General features: G+C 38.1%; 1 protein-coding gene across 1 annotated transcript in view; it reads right to left on the bottom strand.

Annotated features, from left to right (window-relative positions):
* Capa (cardio acceleratory peptide capability) overlaps window positions 1-18,067 on the bottom strand; it is a 116,269-nt gene that overhangs the window by 43,407 nt on the left and 54,795 nt on the right. Inside the window, exon 2 of the mRNA XM_081738682.1 lies at window positions 5,768-5,935. Within this exon, the coding sequence (XP_081594808.1) occupies window positions 5,768-5,935 (168 nt within the window). The remainder of the gene's footprint in view (window positions 1-5,767; window positions 5,936-18,067) is intronic.

The following is an 18,067-nucleotide window of genomic DNA, read 5'->3' as shown; positions in this document are numbered from 1 at the left end:
GAGAACAGTTCTACTTACGAATGCTCTTGAACAACTTTCCCTGTAGAGGCTACAGCGACCTCATATCTCTAGGCGGTGAAGGTTGTACTACCTTATAGGGTGCTGCACAGCTCTGGGATTGGTGAATGATGAGCAGGAGTACGAAAGAGCATTAGAGGAGGCTTCACAGTTCATGACTGGCACCAGACTTAGGAAGTTCTTAGTTCTTTTCCTTATTGTTGGGGCAAGTGGCGCAGACTTGTAGAACAACTTTAAAAATCTGTTGGCAGAAGATATGTTACAAAATTATTTAAATAATCCAGACCGAGCCTACACAGTAGCACTATGTGAAATCGACAGAAACCTTCGACGACATGGATCTCGCCTTTATGAACATGGCCTCCCTGATGTTCAAGACGAGTTAACTGAACTTGATCGAGAGAAGGTGCAATATTCTGTAAGTCAACTTACTTCTTTTATCGAGGAATGGCTCTCTAAACTCAGTAAGGACCAGAAAAATGTACTTGAATATGTTACATATTTCCTGGAAAATCTCCACACCAATGAGTCTTCAAATGTCATTTTTATCGACGGAGCTGCTGGATCGGGAAATACTGCTTCTTAACTAGTCACTGCTAAACTACGCCTAAGCCGTCGCATAGTCCTTTGTACTGCAAGTTCTGGAATCGCTGCTCAGAACTATGAAGGTGGTACGACAGCACACAGCATGTTTAAGTTGCCCTTAGACTTAAGTAATGACATGGAATTTTGGGAAATTACGTAGGAAGTCAGCGAGCAGATTTAATCATGGATGCATCTGTTATAATCTACGATGAGGCACCAATGACACATAAAGAGTTAATCCATATACTCGAGAGATCATTGCGAGACCTAATGAGAACAAATTTGCCATTTGGTGGTAAACTTGTGATTTTTGCCGGAGATTTTCGACAGATCCCTCCAGTTCAACTGCTCGTAGCAATCTTGAAGTGATTCAAGCTTCTCTTCGCTGCTCTCCTATATGGTCGTCGGTGAAGCAGTTCAGTCTTAAAATCTAAGAATACAGAATGATTGCTCATTTACCAACTTTCTCTTGCATATTATTGACGGTACACTACCTCCTATCAATTTCGGTGAAGGTCAGGATGCAGCTCTACTCGTACTATTGCTGAAGGTTCAATACCTCACTAATGTTTCTCTGTTTATTGAAAAAAAAATTCCCCAAAATTTGTCTGAACCTGACACTTGCGCAAAGAGAGCAATTCTTTGTGTAAACAATGAAAATGTTGACTGTAAACGCAACAATCTTAAAAAGCTTAACTGGCGATTCATCTCCCTTGCTGAGCGTGAATTACGTGGAAGAAAGCTACGTCGATGACTTCTTACTCCAGAGGCCCTCACTAACGTCCATGCAAAAGGAGTTCCAGATCACAACTTGGAACTTTAAAAAGGCGCAGTTTGCATGATAATGAGGAATTTGCACTTCGATGATGGGCTTCTAAACGGGACTAAAGTCATAATTGTTGATATATACCCGCGGCTCATATAACAGTGAGAAAACCTCGTAGTTCTGTGCTATATTCAATACTACGGATTACTTTTCAAGCGCCGGTTGAGCCCAACAGTCCTTTGACGATGTATCGCAGGCAGTTTCCTCTTAGACTTGCTTACGCTATTACGATCAAGAAGAGTCAGGGTCAAACAATTGATTTTGTTGGAGCTGACTTGCGCAGTGACGTATTCGCTCACGGCCAACTGTACGTCGCACTTGAACGTGTCCGATTAAGGGATTCTATTGTGTTACTGGATCAGTCTGAAAGAATAATTGAAGGAACCACTTTTGTAAAGAATGTTGTATACCTACAGCTTCTACGATAGTTCCTTTTAGTGAGTGATACCATACTATGGAATTATGCAGAGAACACCACCATCGGACTTTCATTTCAGAGTATGATAAATATCTGCTCCAAAAATTCCTTTTCACTTACACTTTATAGTAACATAGGAGCATGCGCAAAAATAAATCCCTTTAAACTTCTTTATGGAGGATGCTTGGTGCCAGTCCAAATACAAATCATATTGAACTTGACTTTGACATTATGATAGGAACCTTCCAAGACACAAATACCACTTACGTTCAACTTTTGGTAGTATACGAAAGACATGACCAAGCAAAAGCTTTCATTGAAAGCAGTATGCCTATAGCAGGATACCCCAGGGGTGGTGTGGAAATACTACAAAGTTACAAGAAAAAGAATCGACCTTTGTCTTAAAAATATGCAAGAGGTATGGTCGAACAGAAATCCCGGATTTCTTTTTTGAAAATTAGAAATAACAACAACAAAAAAGAAACCTCTGAAAATGAGAATCCAACATCATCATTCATTATATAATAAGTCGATAAATTATGATTGACAAAACAAAGGCTGCTATAAAAAATACACTGCGAGTTATTAAGCCGCGTATTAAGGAACAAAAGATGATAAATATGAGATGTGGGGATTAGACCGAGCAAACGCGGGCCGAATTAAGGAAATATTAAGAATAAAATGCACGAAAATATGACATGCGAGGCTTAGGTCGAGCAAAACCGGGAGTCTGGGGGCCGCACCCCCAGCTGGCCAAAGGCTAGTCATATATATTCCTACCATTTGTCCTTCCTTCCTAGTCATTCCTTCCATTTGTTTCTACATTTATCACGAAATTTTTTGCAATATACTTTTTGTGGTGCTAAATCAGCGGATTTGTGGCTCTTCCCCAAGATCAAAAAGGGCCTCAAAGGCAACCGTTTTGCCACCTTAGAAGACATCCAAGCCAAGACGACGGTTGAACTTCGGAACATACACAAACAGGATGTTCAGCGCGTTGTTCCCAGCAATAGCAGAAGCGGTGGAACAAGTGTGTGTGTTCTCAAGGAGAATATTTTGAAGGCGATTAAGTGAATAAGTACCTATATTGTGGTAATAAATAGTTGTAACAAAATCGCGGGAATTTTTTGACTGGCCCTCGTATATATTGTCCGTTTTTTTTTGACAGAGCAAAACAGTACGACATCTTAACATTTTTCTATTTTTGCACTGGAATGCAATCCGTATCGTTTAAGGCTAAAATTTCCTTCCAAAATTACAGTGAACATTAAATCCGAATAAATATGGCATATTAGAGAGTTTAAGATTGGTGGACATGAGCTTCCATATAAAATACGCATTGGTGTACTATATATAGAGTTCCAATTGAAGATATCTTCTGGTAGCCTCCGAGAATAAAGGTTGAAAAAAATTGGAGACTACTACTAATAATACACCTATTGCGGAAAAAATTCGTCATTCGTTGATTTTAACAACTCATAATTGTAAATACAAACCCAACTTAGGTTAACCAAAAGCCTACACAGTGGTAATACTTCGTTCACGTGAGTACTAAGCTCGTAAAAGTGTACCAACGAGCTAACAAGGAACGGACATGAACGTGTCATCCGAACATCCGAATCAAATCTAGTTCATTCGATAGATATGTTCATGCACAAAAAATTAGGTGCCATGGGCGACGGAGTAAGTCCCTGGAGCCCCTAACCCTGTTAGTACAATGAAAATCGTAGACTCGCAGTGAAATAGCTATTGCATCAACACTGTTCATTGGAGTAGTTCATTCTCTTCAGCATGAAACAAGCTTTCCAGAGGTGCTAGGTATTGGGGCCCATAACGTACTTGAACAGGGAAAATGTCGGGAAAATTCTCTCCAGAAATCCCTCGCATCAACTTTGGACCCCTCTGGAATGGCCCCGGGTAAAAGCACACAATCCAAATGTATCTCGGAAAGGGATAAGAAATGCGTGTACCAAGTTTTGTATTGATAGATATAGTATTTTTTGAGATAAATTTCGATTGTATGCCTTTACCCGGGGCCACTCCTGAGGGGAGCCAAAGTTGGTGGGAGAGATTTCTGGAGGAAATTTCCCCGACATTCTCCCAATTTTCTCTGTTCAAGTACTTTATGGACCCGAATACATAGCATTTCTGGAAACCTTGTTTCATGCTGAAGAGAATGAACTATAAGCCATGATCTTCCAATGAACAGTGTTGATGCAATAGCTATTTCACTGCGAGTCTACAACTTTCTTTATACTAACATGGTTAATGGGTCCCAGGGACTTACTCCGTCGTCCATGGCACCTAATTTTTTGTGCATGAACATTCTTTGTTATGTTTATCGAATGGACTAGGTTTGATTCGAGTGTCCGGATGACATGTTCATGTCCGTTCCTTGTAAGTTTGGTCAAGATAGGATGAGTTTCATCGATTGCCTACGATATAAATATAAAGCAAATGAAGGACGGTAAAAAATGAATCAAAGGTAAATTCCTGGGGGATATCTCGCAGGATCGATTCATTGGCAAGTTTATTTCTCCAGCGATAAATTTCAGGGTTCCTAAGCCATGGAGATAGGTTTTACTTTAATATGCCTCTCAACAATAATACCTTGTTACCCCTTGACGAAATTTACTGAAATTTACATACAATTCTATATTCATATGTTTGATTTGCAAGACGATATATAATATACGTGAGCAAGAATTTACTACTCCTTTCTCTATTAGTGTGTTTACTTATACAATACTCTTGACGAAGGTGACTAAACTAAGAGTCTTATTGACTTACACAGAGTGAGAATCACCGGGGAGATGAGGGAGTTTTCCCCAAAGAGATTAGCTAAAGAATCCCTGCCAATAATGTTGCTTTCCCAAAACCATGTTTAGTGATAAGAAAAAAATTATTGTTTCCTCAAGTTTCTTGTAAATTCTACTATTGGGGACACGATGGCTCTGTAGAAGGGCACTTACCTCTGGTGCATGGGGTCCCTAGTTCGATTCCCGATCAAGTTAGTTTGTGCTGGACAGCATCGTGTCCGTGGGTTTTCTCGGAGTACTTCCGTTTCCTCCAACTTTCTCATTCCTTCACTTCTATCATTCACTTACCTTAGTCATCGTCCTAAGCCTACAGGCCATTCCTATATTCCGAAATTAATTTAGTGTTCATTTTCGGATTCAAATTTTATACCCACAATTACCACAATATACTGAACATATTCTTCTCCCCTGTTTTCACCATCGTGGAAATTTAACTATTTTATTGTGTTTGTACTTGTTACTTACAATCATATTCTTATACCTTTCAGTTCTTCATTAGAAACTGAATTTAGACGACTATATTATACTAACTACATATAACGAAATCATGCATGGATTTGCAAACGTCTTGCATCGTACACAGGCTTGATACGATGCAAGAATTTCAATTTTACACTCAAACACTTTTGGAAAAATTAAGTTCTGGTATCTCAAGTAATATATAGTTAATTTAAATGTTGCTAAGCTTAATACATTTATTCTTTACTCGAGGTATCAGATAATCGTGTTTGATTTTAATTCTTACACCTTCAGACATCTCTGTGTTCTGTGGGACATCATTTGATCTGCCCTCTCACCATATCACTAGCCTAATTCGCACACTGGACTTACAGCAGGAACTGGACAATAATGGATACACGTGACAACGGACAGCAATTGATTTAAAGTGACACAATTAAAAGACAGACGGACTGACGCAAACAAGAGAAACAAACTTAGAATATTAATAGACGATAACAAGGATTCAAGGATTAGATTCCAACAAATCACAAAGTAATTGAGGAAAAGAGGATATAAGAAGAAGACCGTTCAAATATATTGTGAAGAAATGAGAAAACAGTCGAGGTCACCAAGCTCAGAAACTGTGAGCAACACTTATACCTGTTGACCCACTGTCCCAAGTCTGTTGGTCATTGCTTCTACCAATTCTTGGGAACGGGAATAAACTGGCTGAACTCTGTAAGCTTGGTCCTTCATTCCTCAAGTCAAATTGTAAAGGGTTGGAACGTCCTACTCGAGGAAAAGGAATAAGACCTCTCCTTATCCCACCTACGAAAAAAAGCAAATTCATTCATCATATTATTTATATAATGCATTTAAACATGGTGCTTTGAGACGTAATATAACAGTAGTAGAACGAAATTTTGTGTTGTGCTGTAAAAATACTGCACAACATATTTTGGGAAATATGTACAATGTTTTTGAGAAACTAACTATGGACTATTGATTGTGCTATAGGAAGTTTTATATCGTTTCTGGTGTGGACAGTAGATGGGGAGAGGTGCTTCAGCACATTCCGCAATTAAAATAGAAAATATTGTGCACATAAGACCCAAATATTTCTGCGTGTTCATTTTTTAGTGGTCTTATATTTCAGTTACAAGAAGAATTTATCTTTATATGAACGGCTAACCATTGAGATCATCGCCAATGAAAACAAGAGCTTTACAGTTGCATCGCATGGTGTTGCAGTGTTGATAGTAACCGTAAATGATTCAGAGTTACAGTTCCCGTCTTTTTTTTTTTTTTTTTTCAACAAAGGTGTTGCTGTATTCTAATGATGCTAGATGATGCCCAGAAAAAAGCCGGAGAAAAAGAAATTAAGATAGGGACACTGGCCCCATGTACACATTGAAAAAGGCAAAGACAAAGACGGCGACATCGAGTCATTCTTGACGGGTTATACATACATAATTATACAGGATGTTTCAAAACAACACCGGCAACGTTTGAGAGATGATTCCTCACACCAAGATAAGACGACAAAAAGTATAGAGCAACCTGAGTGCACAAATGCTTCCTTTCGGAGTTATAGGCCACCGAAAACATGAAAAAATGAACTTTAAGGGTCCATAGCTCCAAACTGTGTTACCTACCGTAGTCAGGTCAAGACTTCACATAGGAACTAATATGTGCGCTACCCAAAAATCCATGTTTCAGAATCCTAAGGTCCTCACGCAACAATTTTTATAGAAGGAGTTTGTCTGCAGGTATTTAATTTGAAGTACTCACCAACTACCCCTATAAAAATGGTTGCGGAAGTACCGCAGGATTCTGATACTTTAATAGGGCACATACTAATTCCTAAGTGAAGTCTTGACCGACTACAGTAAATCTCATAGTATTGGAGCTATAGACCTTTCAAGTTCATTTTTTTCATGTTTTCGACGGTCTATAACTCCAAAAGGAAGCATTTGTGCACCCAGGTTTGTCTATACTTTTTGTATTATCTTGGTGTCAGGAATCACTTCCCAACGTTGTCGGTGTCGTTTTGAAACACCCTGTATAATTATGTATGTATAACCCATCAAGAATGACTCGATGTCGTCGTCTTTTTCAATGTGTACATAGGGCCAGCATCCTTATCTTAATTTCTTTTCCTCCACCTTTTTCCTGGGCATCATCTATCTTTATCCCCCTCTCCTGCAAATCATCTCATATGTTGTCCTTTCATCTCACTGTGGGTCTTCTCTTTCTTCTTCCTGTTGGTTCTATCTTTCTAATTTTCTTTTTCATACAGTCATTGTTTCTTGTTCACCATGTCCAAGCCATTTCAGTCTCCATTCCTGAAGCTTTTTACTTAACAGTATTTCTTAAATAACTGTTCTTTATTCTATCCTAACATTTTCATCTCCGTTACTTCCATCTTCTTTGTCTACGCCCTTGTAATTGCCTAGGTTTCACTACTGCATAGTATTGCCGATCTCATTGTTGTTATGTATATACAGTGAAACCTCCCTTAACGGACACCTCTATAATACGGACAGATTTTTTTGTCCCGGCAAAAATATATGTTCTCTTACGGAACAAAACCCTCCCTTTTACGGACACACTCAGAAACGGACGCGGACAGTCCTTTCTTCCCCCAAACGTTTCAATAACCTCTCCATAACGGATAGGAATTATTCTCGGTTCTGTGATATATTACAGTAGACAGAAAAGTCTTTCCCCACAAGTACCTGATGAACCATCAAACAAAACAGCTTCAAGCTGATTTTTTTTTTTTTTTTTTTTTTTTTTGGCCCGCAATAAACTGTTTTCTGGTGGAAATCCGAGAAAACCTTCAATAAGCAATAACACTCATGTAGGGTCAGTCGTATGGCCGAAAGATCTTCCTCTCCCTAACAAATGTGGTCCTTTTTCCTCTGGGCCTTGCATCTTTCCCGACAATTTCATAGATTTTCCCAAGAAAATCACAGTTGGTGGGTTTGTTGTCCACCTTTTCAGTATTTAATAATATTGCATGCTCTTATTAAGCTATTTTTACTTTTAGTATAGGTGGTATGTGAATTAATTGATTTTTTTACAGAGTGATAACATGTACCGTACTTAAGAAAATTACCATACACGCATTATCTTTTGCAGTATAGGAATATATTAACACATCCCCCAGCAATAATATTACTTTACAGAAATGATTTGCTCCATCATCCCTCTCAGTAATTCAAATACGTACTAAATAGAGTATTTTCACATTGAATTTTACGTATTTACGCTCATACATAATGTATTTACTATATATTACTGCATACAATTACCGTTGCGAGAAATTAAATTTCTGTAACCTCCCTGTAACGGACACCTCTCAGTAACGGACAAAAATTCATTTTCCACTAGTGTCCGTTATTGAGAGGTTTCACTGTATATATATTTGAGCAATGATTGATTCTTCCCACTCTTGTGGCAATTCCTGCTTGTTCCAGATGAGAAGAATTAGTTTGTGTATCTCGTTTCACAATTTTTCTCCTCCAGATAAAATTAACTCAGTAGAAATCAGATTTGTGTTTCTTTAATTTTTTTTATAGCAATTTATATTTCTGTTCGGGTAGGATCTGGAATACACGGATATATGGTATGTATTTTACTTTCTTCATGAACACTTTCTTTTGGCTGCGTGCTAAGCAAATTATCAAAGAAATATTCCCACCTACTCAAAATATTATCCGTGTCCATGAGAAATGTTCCGTCTAATTTAAATTTACACGCGAGGTTATTAGGTTTCCTTAAAATGAAATGAAATTTTGAGTTTTACGTCCCACTGTTATGCCGGTTAGGCTAAAGGAGACGGTGATAATGAGTAATGAATGAAATGGTGGAATGAAGAAAGTGGGAGGAAACGGGAGAACCCCGAGAAAACCCACGCACACGGTGTTTGTCCACCACAAAGTTCACTTGGCGGGAGCAGGGTTTGAACTAGGTTTCCTTAAATTCGTTGATGCTTTTATACATGTCCCGAATGTTTGTTTGTTCTAAAAGTTTTTGAACATCCCCACCTAATATCAACGAAATTATGCAGTTATATCATTTGGATTTTGTAGCTGACGTAGTTTTGCCTGTTTTCTCTCCTCTGCTAGTTTATTTCCTGGTTAAACCATGGTTTCTTCCTATGTGTTCCCGCATGATTCACTTATTCTTTTGGTTAAATTTTAATGCTGGTTGAATCATGGTTTGTTGCTATGTGTTTCAGCATAACTCAAATTTTCTTTTGCTTAAATTTTAATGTTATTTCTAATATTAACTCACGTATCCTCAACACTAATGGATTCTAAAACCGAGAATCTATTTGACATCTCAATCTGGTATTCCCCTCTCCCCAGACACTCCTCTAATTTCTTTAAATTAAACCTCTCCGATTTCAGATGCTGAATATTTCCTTTTTCTCAACGATATACTCTCTCTTTTAATTATTGCTACCAGGTAGTGGTCAGTGTCACAGTCAGCTTCTCTAAAACATGAAAGAAGTACATTTTATCTATCATGAATGCATATTTGTTTCTGTAAACTGGGATAGCACGCTAATTTTGTGCAAGTTGCTCTTACACTTGGAAGAAATTGACTAACAGCAAACAACTTTCCGTGCAGTAGACCATTCCGGGCACCATCTCATAAGTCTAAATTTATTCTCTCTGCACAGAAATAATTCCCCTTTGCCTTGAAGGAGCTTATTCCATAAGCTGATTAGCATTTTCACTTCAACTATGCCGGTGCAGCCAAAAAAGTATGAAGGTCGCCATGCAGCACTATTTAAAGTAATGAAATTTACCAATATACAGAAGGCTGTTTCATCTTTATGGTAGCAATTTGCAGTCACCACCAGAGTCGCTAGTTTCGCATCAGCATCGTGCCGCACGCAGTACGGAGTATCCAGACACTTGTGTACAAGCCATGCAGAGGAGAGACATGTGTGATCAGAATGCCGCCGAAAATCGACCCTTTTTGGGAGGGCTACATCGTAGCACTTTCTGATATAGGCTACAGCTATAGCCGAATAAGAACACAGTACAAGAAGAAAGGTTCCACAGTGTCTGATAAGAGAATTAATGCAGCCATCCATCGCAATGCAAACCCAGAGCAAACGATTGCCATGCGTCGTCAAAAGGGACAAAAGAAGCAACTGGCTCCACAACGCAGTCAAGACGTCATTGCCAAGGTTCGTCGGTTTGTGACCCAGGAGAATCCACCCACCCAACGTGACATAGCGAGGCGTGTTGGACGGTCAACTGCAACTGTATACTGAATCATACGCGACAATTTGGGACTCAGAAGTGCACACAAGCGGCGGGTCCATGTTCTGAAGCCAACGCGCATCGCAGAACGGCGGGTGGCATGCAAAAGGCTGTATGAAGGTTACCTGGTAGGTGACAAATGGCGTTATGTGATCACCTTAGATGAAGCATGGGTCTATTTGACAGGATCCCAGCAGATGCGTGCAATTTACTACCATTTCTAAAGAAATTTGCTCACGAATATATTTTGCTATATGGCTGTTCAAAAGAAAAAAATGTTTCGTTAATCACAACATGGGGTCATATCAGTGGCGTAGCACACTTTTGCGGGCCCCTCCGCAAAGTATAGAGAAGGGGCCCTAGTTGTAAAGTCGATAGAAGTAAGATTGAAGTTCTACTTCTTTAAATCTTTATTCATCGCAAGACTTCGGGGCCCCTATACGTCGGGGCCCCCCGCACTGCGGGGGTTGCGGGGGCAGCTGCTACGCCACTGGGTCATATACAGTGGTCGAAGTGAGACGGTATGTGGTGGTATACCATACCGCCTCTGGTTTTTCAGTGATGAAGGCATACCGCTTCTGGTTTTTTACTGATCAAGACATACCGTCACTGGAAAGTGGATGCTAATATACCTTTCATAAATCCATATTTATATGCAGTTATTGACGAATAGCTTTACACGTAAAAAGATTTTATTTCTTATGTAGAAATAATTTCTAAGTTGACAGCACCGACATTTTTGTTGTATTTTTCTTACCTTTTGTTTTTAAAATGAGGTGTCTTCAAAGAAGTTCACCTAGTTTATATTTTGATGTGCCATATTGAATCGTTTCTTTTGTATATGTGTGTCTCTTCTTGACTTAATTCAAGGGGCCGCGGTGGCTCAGTGGTAGAGCGTTCACCTCTGGTGCTTCGGGTCCTTGGTTCGATCCCACCTCGCGCCAAGTGAACTTTATGATGGACAAACACCTTGTACGTGGGTTTTCTGGGTTCTCCCGTTTCCTCACACTTCCTTCATTCCACCATTTCATTTCTCATCATCACCGTCTCCTCTAGCCTAGCCGGCATACCCTTGGACATAAAACTTAAATATTTCATTTCATTTTTTCATATTTTTGACTTCATTCATATGAGAATCCATTCTAAGTGATCAATTATGTGCCGCTCGACCATCTCCAAAAAATCTAATTTTTTCATGAATGCTTATCCTATATCTGGGTACTTCAAAACTACAATTAATTACTTTTTGCAACATCCCATGGGGACACAGCGGCTGCCGCTATTTTGCGTTTTTTCGATTTTGGGCGTTTACGTTGTTTTGAATACGTATCTCAGCATGCATTTGTCCTACCATATTGAAAATTGCTGGACGTCTCCAACTCGTGCACAGCTGAAACTTTTATCTTTTAATATTTTTGTTTAAAACCACTTGAAGGGGGTGAAATCAGGGTCTACAGTAGCAACATTTTTGGACATTGAAGACGTGTTTGGGAAGAGGAAACAACTGACATTTGTGTGTACATGTAGTCCGGGGCCATAAGTTAACACACTGAGCTTGAAACCCTTGACTGGACTAACCATTTATCCTGTTTTATTTTACTTCACAACAACGAATTTCCAGTGGATTTTATGAACAAAACACGTCTTAGAGTATGACGTCATTATTTAATACTTTGACCCCCTTCTGCTCAAAAACACAAAACGCGCTTTATTGTGTGTTTGGTATACTAAGGACTAACTATTTCCAAAATTTCAGATCTTTTTATTCAGGCTCACTGTAGATATTGGACAGTGAAACATGCTAAATTGGCATAATTCCCCAAATTTACGATTTTTTTTTCAGGCCTTTGGGAGCAGCTACAGGTCTGAAAATTATTGCGTATTAACTTATGGCCCCATACTACATGCACACACAAATTCAGACCTCTACGTCAGTTGTTTCCTCTTCCCAAACACGTCTTCAATGTCCAAAAATGTTGCTACTGTAGACCCTGATTTCACCCCCTTCAAAACAACGTAAACGCCCAAAATCGAAAAAACGCAAAATGGCGGTAGCCGCTGCATCGCCATGTGATATTGTAAAAAAAATAATTATTTGTGGTTTTGAAGTACTCTGATATAGGATAAACATTCATGAAAAAAATAGATTTTTTTTGAAAAGGTCGAGCGGCAATTTTTATTTTTTCTCAATCACTTTGCATGGGTTAACCCATATATAAATGTCGCGTTTTGAGCATTAGCGGATTTAAGGGTTGTCTGCTGTGAGACCGATTCTTCCGGGGATTTGGAATACCCGTCAGTCGAGTGGGAGACCCAGGAGCTTTCACGCAGGAAACTGTTAATATAAAAGCTCGGCTTTTGAGCATTTTCGTGTATATTTAGGGGTATAGAAGCAAAATCTGCTAAATCCATTTTTCAGTTTTGTCAGGAAACGAAGAAAAAGTGACACCCTTACGTTTCAGAATTGTTGAACATTTATTTTTGTTTGTTTGTTTGTTTAGTGGTCACTACTTAATGCAGATAAGTGAAATCTACCAGTAAACAGTCTTTCCTCCCCCCCCCCTAACTGCAGAGAAACTCTTCAGTGGTTGTCAGTAATTATGTAAAAAGAAATGCAATCTTTTAGGCAACATCTTGCAATACTCTCACTGTATTTCAACATTAGATAGCCGGTATGTCGAGTTAAAATCGTAATAAAATATACCGTCTCTGCTTTTTTTCCACTTCGAACACTGGTCATATATGGCCCCAGAACTCAAAAGACCACAGAAATTACCGCACTAACACAACAATGCAATATGCACTTTCAGCAGCATGGTCTGACTTGAAGCTAGACGAAATATGTTTCACTCTCACAACGGCGCAGGCGCAGAACGCATTTTATATGGACTGGGGTCGCCGGTGATCCCACGTTGTGATTGTAGGGTTAATAGTGTGAACACAAAATGAACATAAGCGTTTCACTTCTGTTGCCTAGCACACATGAGACAGAACGTCTTCACTGTCTACACACATGCCATGTTCGTAAAGTTAGCTTCCAAATTGGTCTCAACAAGATTAGGAAATAGTTAACCTTAATATACCTTACAGTGTTATATACTGTTTTTTTTTCTTTTCTTTTTTTTTTGACATAATGAAACAGTTGTTAACAGAAACATTAAAAATATAATAGGCATACATAGTACCAGGAACTGTACTCAAAAATTAAATTTGCTTAAGAAAAAGAAAAAAAAGAAAAAAGAAAAGAAAAAACACGCATTCAATCTGAAAGAGATGAGACTGCTTTATTGAAAGTTTCAATTCCTCTTTAGAGTTAAGGTGGGTAATGGTAAGGGCAGTTGATTTAATATCCCGGCATTCACCTGGTGGGACTGTAGGCGAACATTGGTGCATTTTCTGTTCAACTCATCTTTTCTGTTTTCATTCTACGTTATTTAACTCCTTCTGCATTGGTTGCAAGAGCGAACAAAGGTCCCATCTCATCAACATCTGACTAACAGACCATACTCCTTCAGAACTGTAGAGTCCATTATTTCTGATTCTGAACACATGCGAAACGAATGCTTTCACACGTTGTTTTCTATTCCTATTACCTATTCCTACACCAAATTTGGTGCAATTACCTTTGAGTGTCATCGCGCCCTTCCCTCGTGAGTTGTATTTTACAGTAGATCAATAGTCCTTATCCACATTGCAGAAATTTATCTAAATTTGTGACAGTCACCGGTTTCACATGAGACGTGCTCTTGTATTGGGAGGTCTATTTGCGCACTCGCTGTGCTGATGCTTGCAACTATGGTTCGTGACGTCATTTCCTCATATGGATCTTACGGATCAAGGGGTAAAAGTGAAGGGGATCGCAGGGGACGCTGTCCTCCCACCTCCAAAAAATATGTACGGCATCCCCCCCAGATCCTAAAATATTACAATAGTCAAAGATAGGCAGGGGGACGGCATGAGTCATGCAGCTACCTACATCCCCCTACCTTTTCAGATCCACTTTTACCCCTGGTTCAAAGAACTATTTACATGCACAGCTCAATACGCACACACTTTTCTACTAAGGTCCAGGCTTTACGTGAATAATATATTCGTCACTCAATTCAACTTGTAATTATATGAAATTGAGTAAAACCTTTCCTTCGACTGAGGTGAATATTTATAACATGGCAGTCTCTATATTACGACTTAAAACACACACACACATATATATATGCACACACCTACACACACATACAAATAACATTAACAAAGGTATTTAACGATTTTCCAAGATCGTAATTTCTTATATTATTCATACCCTGAACTGAACACTATGAATTAGATATCTTACTTGATCGGCAATCCTATTGCAGTTTTTTTCAGTCATTTAATTGCTTTTGTTCTTCAGTGCCCAACAAACATTTGTACATATTTTCATCTGTAACAGGGGTAAAAGTGGATCTGAAAGGTAGGTAGCTGCATGACGTCACGCCGTTCCTCCTGCCTATCTTTGATCATTGTAATTTTTTAGGAACTGGGGGGACGCTGTACATACTTTTTCGAGGTGGGGGACGGCGTTCCCCTTCACTTTTACCCATATATATATATATATATATATATATATATATATATATATATATATATATATATATATATATATATATGAAAGAGAGAGAAAGTAGATGGATATATATAACTCTCTTAGGAAACAAACCATACAAGATAGACAAAAGCAAATTTTACTGGATACCACAAGTGACAAGTAGAGACCTACACAGCATCCTAATACAAGGTGATGTGACGAAATTAGGTAGCACTGCAAATATCTTGCAAACGCATTATCGAAGATAGATGATTTTCAAAAAGTATTGGAAAGATTTTAATCCAGCAATGGATCGACAATTATTGATAATGGCATATATGCCTTTCAAATATAAATAACCCTCACTACTACACTCGTGTGATCTAGTGATGGACAGTGGGAATATTCCCGGTGGGAAGGAATTTAAAAAATGGGAATATTTCCGAGTTTTTTCCCTGGCCTATAAATTTCCGGGAAGGAATTTATTTCCATTTGTTTACTTTATCTTCCAAATTATAAGAACCATATGACAAATTACTTTATTTTAATATATTATAATTTACTTATAGGTTTTAAAGAATTTTGAGGTTAAAAACTTAAAAATTCTTTGACTGTACTTTATGTAACTAATAATATGATTTTTTAAGTTCAATTTCCATTTGCACTGAAAAGTAAGGTAATTGTAATAATAATATTGGGGAGCCAAAACTAGCAAAAAGTAGGACGATTTATGGAAGAAATGAGTTGATAGTGATGTTCAAGTAGTCAAGAAAGTATCGAACACATTTTTTTTTTTTTTAGGGCAGTAGGGGATTTGTACAAACCGTAAAAGTAAGTGGAAGTGATTTATGTGAGAAAAGAAAGTAAATTGTTGGTAACGAAGATAGAAAACAACGTGTCATGCGGGATTCTAACCCGCCTTCACTCGCTAACGTTCGCTCTGCAGTGCTGTCTCAATTTAATGTTGGTAACGTAATTTAACGTATGGCACCATAAAACAACCGCATCGGAATAGAATATCGCAAAAAAGTAGATGCAAAAGCTGGCCCCCCAATGCTAAATAATAGCCAAAATTAGCAAAGTACTAATTTACAAATGATGAAAAGGAACCATTTTGTAAAGTAATGTAGAATTGTGTAGAAATAGAGATGAAGTACTATTAATAAACCCTGAACCACCGTTAGTAATAGACGTCGGTCTGTCACCACTCTCTGACTCGAATTTCTGAAGTACTCGGACTTCCCTTACATGTGAATTAATGCATGAAATTTTGAGAAATAGGTAGGAAGAAAGGTCGTGTATGGCAATGTTACGTGCTAAATTATAAAGATAAATCAGTATCTTGCAAATTTTGTGAACATAAATGTGTATGCGCAAATGTTGATAAATTGGTGAGACATGTATCTTACGGCAGTTACCCAATCTAACTTGTTTATAATATTTAAAAATTTAATTATATACCTCTATAATCGGAAACACACTTAATTGTTTGCATACTTCCACAAAACATACAAACACCAAATTTTGCATACTTGTTCGTCATGGGATGTGAGTAATGGAAAAATTCCGATATCACGAAAAAGGCGACATTTTCCGTGTAAATGAAGTGTCGAAATTTTTCGTCTTTTCAAAATGCTGGTTTTTAGAGGAGTTCCGCACACCATAGAATCGTCATATTTTGTCGGGCAGTGAAGCTAGGAACATAGTTTATGATGGAAAAAAGAGCATTAAAATTCGTTTTCGTTTCGCGGCGCAAATCGAAAAGATGTGAAATTTGTAATGGCTGTATGTAGGACGTTGAAATTTCGAGGTGATGTTTATTCTGATGCGTAGTTTGCGAATCCGCCCTTAAACTTGAAAAAATAGTCATGTGCGGTGTAAGAAAGTGCTAGGAATGTTATAAGGGGGCGTCTAATTCTACACAACTTGTAGATATGGTGGAATCACGAAATTGCGTTCAAGTGTGTAGATTACAGGGCTTGTGAGGGGAAAAATGCGACATGTTGGAATAGTCGCCATCTTCGATTCAAAATGGCGGCTCAAAAATTTTTAACCATAAAAATTGTAAGTTGTGCTCTTGGTAGGTAAACCAGGTTTCGCTATGTTATTAAGGACGTAGTTCAGTTTAAGTGAAGAAACAAATCATTGGAGAAGTCGCCATCTTGAATGCAAAATTGCCATATTTTTGAATTGCCTTCATTTGGACTCTTGTGTGGTATATTGAGGAGAATAAAACAAACAAAACTCACCGTAGTAAGTTAGCTCCGCGGTAAAGTGTCTGCTTTCTGAGTAGCAGGTCTGGGTTCGATTCCCCGCCGAACCTTCTTTCTTCTTACGTTTTTTTTCTTATCACGTTGCTTCGTTTTATCAAAATAGTTTATGTTGGCATTGCGTGAACAAAATATTTTCGTTATTACAGACACAGACGAAAAGAATATATTTATACACTAACTGTTGATATCGTCTCGAAACTAGGTAGTATGTTCGTGTGAAGCTTCGAGACGATACTCAACTATTTAGAAAGAAACATATGTAGCTTTAGAGATGGGGCAACACCAGTGTTTCTTTCAGAAACAATGTTCCTGAGGATCACAGTTAGTATTCCCAGGGGCACTGCTCATAGTATTCTATTTATTATTCTATTATACACGTATTATTTGGTCTCCTGCGTGGGCACTCTAAGAGCCCCAAGGAGGCAGTGTACCCCCCAAAAACATTTTGGAAAAAAACATTGAGCATCATTTCCACGATATAGTATACAGACGAGACAAAAATACATTTTGTCTCGCGAGGATAGTGTGTGCTTCGAACCGGAAATAATTGCAAACAATCTCCTTTTTTATACTGGTCGTTTAGATAGATGCGTATACCAAGTTTGAAGTCTATACCACAACTGAAAAAGTATAAGGTTATAACTTTTAAGGAAATACTTAGACACACACACACATATATATATATATATATATATATATATATATATATATATATATATATATATATATATATATTTATATACGCACCTTTTGACAATTTTCTCGTTGGCAGCGTATATAGGTATAATATACGGGATACGTGGAAAAGTGCCTCTTTCGGTTCAGTAGTTTGTTTACA

The sequence above is a fragment of the Thermobia domestica genome, chromosome 14 (genome assembly GCF_964235325.1).
Source record: "Thermobia domestica chromosome 14, izTheDome1.hap1.1, whole genome shotgun sequence".
Classification (NCBI taxonomy): Eukaryota; Metazoa; Arthropoda; class Insecta; order Zygentoma; family Lepismatidae; genus Thermobia; species Thermobia domestica.
Note: the sequence above shows the minus strand (reverse complement) of the source record. Positions and strands in the feature narration are given on the sequence as shown.